This window comes from Erigeron canadensis, chromosome 7, assembly GCF_010389155.1.
Source record: "Erigeron canadensis isolate Cc75 chromosome 7, C_canadensis_v1, whole genome shotgun sequence".
Taxonomy (NCBI): Eukaryota; Viridiplantae; Streptophyta; class Magnoliopsida; order Asterales; family Asteraceae; genus Erigeron; species Erigeron canadensis.
In genome coordinates, this window is record NC_057767.1 from 1,880,230 (window position 1) to 1,886,597 (window position 6,368).

Sequence of the window (6,368 nt, forward strand, 5' to 3'; positions counted from 1 at the left end):
TATGATATTAGTTAAACTCAAATTAAGTTATCAAACGACTTAATGATATTAAGAAGTTTGAGTCGGATTATTCAATTTTATAGGTAAAGTTAGAATCAATTTTCGAAGATTTCAACCCTTTTGTTCCTTCCAAAGTTAGTTAGATTTGTGTCAAAATTAGTGAGCTTTTACCTAAGCTAAAGTTCATGTTAAGTAGAGTGGACCTTTAAAGAAAGCGAGAAGAAAAATAAAGAAGCACTAGGACCGTATACCATCTCCTTCCTCTTTCTTTCGAGGATCACTTACTCGTTTTTGAGTCAAATTTTAAACGTGCCTTGTGCATCATCTTTGTCATTTGGCCGGTTATATCTCACATCATCATTCATCATCATCATCATAAATCCCACTTTGTATATTATTCTCCATATATACATTATATACATTCTTGACTACATATTTTATTCTTTGATAAACATTCTTGACCCTCTGCATTCCAAAATGGCCCTTGCTAAGGAACTCATGGGCACTTATTCAATCAAAACCAACAAATCACCTTTTCTTGCATCAAACTTTAATACCCACAAACAGTTTTCTTCTTTGATCCCAAAAAAGTCTACTTTAAAGAAAACTAGTGGTGTGATTAAGGCTGCAATTAGTGAAGATTTGGCAAAGTTTGTTAGTAATAAACAAGAAAAAGCTGTCACCTTTAAAGTAAGAGCTGTGTTGACTGTAAGGAATAAGTATCAAGAAGATTTTAAAGAAACACTTGTGAAAAAGATTGATGCTTTTACTGATCAGATTGGAAGAAATGTTGTTGTTGAGCTTTTTAGTAATGATATTGATCCAAGTATGTCAACTTTCTTTGTTCTTTTTTAATTATTAATTTGGATTTTGCTAAACTATAGTTAATATGCAAAAAAGTGTTGGGTTGATCATCATTTTCAGATGAAATACTTTTTTTGGTAAGATCTAGATACGTTACTTCTTTTTTTAATTCGGATTTTGCTAACTGATAGTAATTATAGCCCAGTTTTCTTAATCATTATGAAGTTGCTTATGTGAATATTTTTAGTCAAATTGTCTTTTTTTTTTCTTGTTAATTTATGTTGGGTTATTGATTTTACAAAAAAAGCTAATAAATTAGTTGAGATTTGATGAAAAGCCTATAAGAATATATTATTTTTAGTAAATTTCTGAACCTTTTGAATTTGGTGTTATTTATTCTTGTTAATTGGTGTTAAGTTATTGTTTTCTACCATACAAAAAAAAATAAAATAAAAAAATCAAAGAACTTTCTTGAGATTTGATGAATGCCCAATATATCTTGGAAACTTTTTGGACTTTTTAAACTTCATTCTTGATAATTTGATTTGGAAGTAGTCTCTCTATGCTGGGGTATAATTTTTGGCCTCTTAGGAAAGGCGTGTCTTTGTTTTCTTGATTTGAGTTGGGTTATTGATTTGTATTAATTGTTTTGTTTTGATTATTGAAGAAACAAGGGCACCAAAGAAAAGCAAAGAAGCAGTGTTGAAAGACTGGTCACAAAAATCAAATCTAAAATCCGAAAAAGTGAATTACACATCTGATATATTAGTGCCATCAGATTTTGGGGTTCCAGGAGCAATTACCATCACTAATAAGCATCAACGAGAGTTTTATTTAGAGAGTATTACTATTGAAGGATTTGCTTGTGGCCCTGTTTATTTCCCTTGTAATTCTTGGGTTCAGTCTACTAATGATCATCCTGATCCCAGGATCTTTTTCTCTAATCAGGTAATTGATTTGAACTATTTTTTTTCTTTTATTAGCAAATTTGGGGTCGGCGGCGTTGCCTCTTCGTATACCTAACTCCAACATATCGTTTCATGAGTAGCAAATAAAATTGTAAAAGGTATGATGAAATCGGAATGTTATTCCATAAGTTAGACTGGTACCCCTGGTTTGACTTCCAGCTTGGATTCATGTTCAAAGTTAGTCCTAAATTAATTAGTAGTTTAATTATAGTTGATGAGCATGCCATGTGATGATTAGAGATAATGTTCAATAAAGGTCCATGATTATTATAATCATTAAGTAGTAGTTTGGCTGATGTGATCTAATTGATGGTCGAGTTGAATCTTAATATATATTCATTAACAACTTGACTAAGAGCAATTAGTTGGTAACTTTGGTTAGTCTTTCAATATGTAATAATTTGTATTAACCATACATTTTGTTAACATGATTATTATACTATTATTGTTGGGAAACAGCCATATCTGCCTGATGAGACTCCAGCAGGGCTGAAAGTATTAAGAGAGATAGAGCTTCGAGATTTAAGAGGTGACGGAAAAGGAGTCAGGAAGTTGTCAGATCGAGTCTATGATTATGACGTGTACAATGATCTTGGAAATCCTGACAGGGGAAATGACTTCATTAGACCGTTACTAGGAGGTCAAAAAATCCCATATCCAAGGAGGTGTCGCACTGGCCGCTTACCTAGTGACACTGGTATGTACTTTGTATCTGATTTATATTCAATATAGCAAGTTAGGAACGGTTGAAAACAGGCCGGGCTGATCTGCACACACTTTTTTCTACATATTTATACTTTTGCTAATATTTGCCAGTTCAATTATGAGTACATAAATAAAGCAAATTATTGACTAAAAGTTAGAAGGTTATATGCCAGAAAAATAGACTTTTGGTGATTTCAGCCTGCAGACTGTTCCCCTTATAGCTAATCATTTTTAGTTTGACCTGTTTAAGATGAAGCATTACGAAATCAGTCGGTCATAGTCATAGGTAAGTTGGTTGCTTACTTGTATATTTGACTCGTTTGGGATAAAACACAATCCAAGCTGGTCCATTTATAAGTAAATGGGTCAAAATTGCCACCTATATAATGATCTAATCGTCTGCGATTTAAACAGATATTTCAGCTGAGAGCCGAGTGGAGAAACCTTTTCCTCTGTATGTTCCAAGAGACGAACAATTTGAAGAGTCAAAGCAAAACACATTCGCAACAAGTCGGCTAAAGGCGGTGCTACACAATCTTTTGCCCTCAATGGTAGCCAACATTTCTAAAAAACATGACTTCAAGGGTTTTTCTCAAATTGAGAGCCTTTACAGTGAAGGAGTCCAGCTCAAACTAGGCCTTCAAGATGATCTTATAAAGAAGCTTCGGTTGCCAAATTTAGTGACCAGACTCCATGAGTCTAGCCAGGGAGGTGGCCTTCTCAAGTACAACACCCCCAAGATTCTTTCAAGTAAGCATCCCATCTAGGATTTAACCAAAGCTAGCAAAATGGCATTTTAGACCTGTTGGATAAAGGTTCGAATTGAGTAACCTATATGGAATGGGATTCGGGTAGACATAAAGATTTTTTTGGTCTATTACTTCAAAAAAAATATATATATATATCCTTTATTGTATATTATTTGGCATATTTATTGGAGTATATTTTTAAAATTTACCTGTTTTGTCACTTAAAAGATAAAACGTAACCTCAGATTGCCAATAATTCAATGTGAAGATACAAAAACAGAATGGAAGTTTATGCCATTCTATTTTTATGTGTAGAGGACAGATTCTCATGGTTACGTGATGATGAATTCGCTCGCCAAGCACTTGCAGGGGTTAACCCTGTCAACATAGAGAAGCTTAAAGTTTTCCCACCAGTGAGTCAACTTGACCCCGAAATCTATGGCCTACAAGAGTCCGCCCTCAAGGAAGAACACATTTCAGGCTATCTTAATGGGATGACTGTACAACAGGTAACACTCTTCATATTGCTTGAGCCTTCAAGTTCTTGAGGTGGCAAAATGGGCTGAGTCGGTGGCTTGGGTGTCAGGTTAAACTGGTTCAGCTCAAAACGGGTATTTGTTCGTGTAAAATATGATTGCAATGGTTTAGGAAGTTGTACATAATATATATATACACTTTGGGAGACTCTCATCCTGATTGACCGCTAGAGATAAAACATAACCAGAATCAGCCCATTTTTAAGTAAATGGATTGGATCTGCAGTAATCATATACTTTTTTGAATAAAATGGTTTAGCACGTTCAACTACACTTTGAGTGATCCGGCCTGTTTGACCGGTCGAGATAAAACATAGCTTGAATTAACCCATTCATAAGTCAATGGGTTGGAAATGCCACCTCATTAGAGTGTTCTCACGAACCTTTATTTAACTAATGGGATACATACATAAAGCATGATGTGTATTTGGTACATTTTGACAGGCTATCGAAAACAATAAGCTATTCATAATAGACTTCCATGACATATACCTGCCGTTTCTTGACCGAATAAACTCCCTTGATGGGCGCAAAGCATACGCAACGCGCACCATATATTACTTGAACCCATCTGGCACACTGAAGCCCATTGCTATCGAGCTTAGCTTGCCCCGCGCTCTACCTGGTTCGGAGTCAAAACGTGTGGTCACACCTCCAACAGATGCTACTAGTAACTGGACCTGGCAACTCGCTAAAGCCCATGTCTGCTCTAACGATGCTGGTGTTCACCAACTGGCAAATCACTGGTAAACAGAAAAAAACTAACTCTTTGTACTTGTCCACTTATAGAGATCAAAACTGGGTGGTCCAAGCGGGTTAGTAACTGGTAAAATGAGTTTACTATTTACACTTAAGTTTGTTTTGGGTCTGGCTGTGTTTGGCTGATCTAAAAACAATTTGTCCAAAGTTTTCAAATACTTTACGGACAATTAGTGTCCCAATATGATTATGATTTTTAAAATAATAATTAAAAGTTTATATAATGACGTAGGAGGTTTGTAGTATTAGAAGTACACTTCTGCCTATTTTCAACTAGCTTGACCCAATTCTTTTTTAGCTGAACATTACATCGTGGGTAAATCGGTCAAAACTGCCACTTCTAACTGCAATTCTTAGATTGCTCATATGAATGTACTAATTATCCTTTTTTAACGTAGGTTACGGACACATGCAACCATGGAACCGTTTATATTGTCTGCACATAGGCAACTCAGTGCAATGCACCCAATTTATAAGCTTCTGGACCCACACATGAGATACACGTTAGAGATCAATGCCATTGCCCGCCAAAACCTCATCAATGCCGACGGTGTCATAGAGCAATGTTTTACCCCCGGACGTTATGCCATGGAACTAAGTGCAGCTGCTTACAAGCATTGGCGGTTCGATTTAGAAGGCTTACCAGCTGATCTCATGAGAAGGTATCCAAAAACTACACAAATTAAAACTTGAACATTACATGCTCACTTACATTAGTAACTTTGCCCCACCAACCCACTCGCCCGGTCCATTTCTCACCTGACTGTGTTTGATCTCATGATGTGTACAGGGGTATGGCAGTTCCAGACCCAAGTCAACGACATGGACTGAAGCTTTTAATTGAGGACTACCCGTATGCTTCTGACGGGCTCTTGATCTGGGAAGCAATACAAAGTTGGGTTCGTACTTATGTAACACGATACTACCCCGACTCATCCCGTGTCTGCAATGACAGAGAGCTCCAAGCCTGGTATGCGGAGACAATCAACGTGGGACATGCTGATATCCGCCACGAGAACTGGTGGCCCACGTTAGCCAGTGCTGATGACCTCACCTCCATCCTGACCACCGTCATTTGGTTAGCTTCAGCCCAACATGCTGCCCTTAACTTTGGTCAATACCCATACGGTGGTTATGTACCCAACCGCCCACCTCTAATGCGACGACTGATCCCTGATGAAAACGATCCAGAATATGCTAGTTTCCTTGAAGACCCACATAAATACTTTCTATCCGCATTACCAAGTATGTTACAATCAACAAAGTACATGGCTGTGGTGGACACATTGTCTACTCATTCGCCTGATGAGGAATATATCGGTGAGAGAACACAAACCGACACATGGTCCGGGGACGCAGAAATGGTGGAGGCATTTTACGGGTTTTCAACAGAGATTCAACGGATAGAGAAGGAAATTGAGAGAAGGAACAGAGACATGAGCTTAAAGAATAGGTGTGGAGCCGGGGTGTTGCCATATGAACTTCTTGCACCAAGTTCACCACCTGGTGTAACTTGTCGCGGGGTTCCAAATAGTGTATCGATCTAAGCCATTTTGTTTCCGTGTTTTGTATAATAAAGTCGTTTTCAAGTTGTAAGGTAGAGTATTTAAATGAATGTAACTGAGGCCATTGTATGATACATAGGATAAATAAGTTAACCTATTAGTATGTTTCAAGCTGGCTTGGTTTTGGCAAAAATAAGTCAAAACCGAGCCACGCTTGGTTCGTATAGCCGTATAGATAGGGTTTGATGTGTTATGTGGATATCCTATATATATATATATATATAAGTGGAAAAAGATATTTGAACACACTAATAAAACGTGCAATGATTGATGGTTTTTGGA

The 6,368-nt window shown here is 37.0% G+C and overlaps 1 protein-coding gene across 1 annotated transcript; it reads left to right on the top strand.

Moving 5' to 3' along the window:
- The first annotated feature begins 350 nt into the window (after window positions 1–350).
- Window positions 351–6,368, top strand: LOC122606597 (lipoxygenase 1, chloroplastic). Its single transcript, XM_043779442.1, has 8 exons — window positions 351–826; window positions 1,472–1,752; window positions 2,232–2,469; window positions 2,892–3,227; window positions 3,542–3,735; window positions 4,207–4,508; window positions 4,920–5,183; window positions 5,312–6,368. Exons 1-8 carry the CDS (start codon window positions 478–480, stop codon window positions 6,066–6,068), a joined length of 2,721 nt encoding a protein of 906 aa, XP_043635377.1. The 5' UTR covers window positions 351–477; the 3' UTR covers window positions 6,069–6,368.

What these genes read in the sequence shown, in the direction of transcription:
- LOC122606597 (XM_043779442.1), top strand. Translation starts at nt 478, where the DNA reads ATGGCCCTTGCTAAGGAACTCATGGGCACTTATTCAATCAAAACCAAC. An exon ending in ATGGGATGACTGTACAACAG is followed by an intron (nt 3,736 to 4,206) that starts GTAACACTCTTC and finishes ACATTTTGACAG; the next exon opens with GCTATCGAAAACAATAAGCT. An exon ending in CACCAACTGGCAAATCACTG is followed by an intron (nt 4,509 to 4,919) that starts GTAAACAGAAAA and finishes TTTTTAACGTAG; the next exon opens with GTTACGGACACATGCAACCA.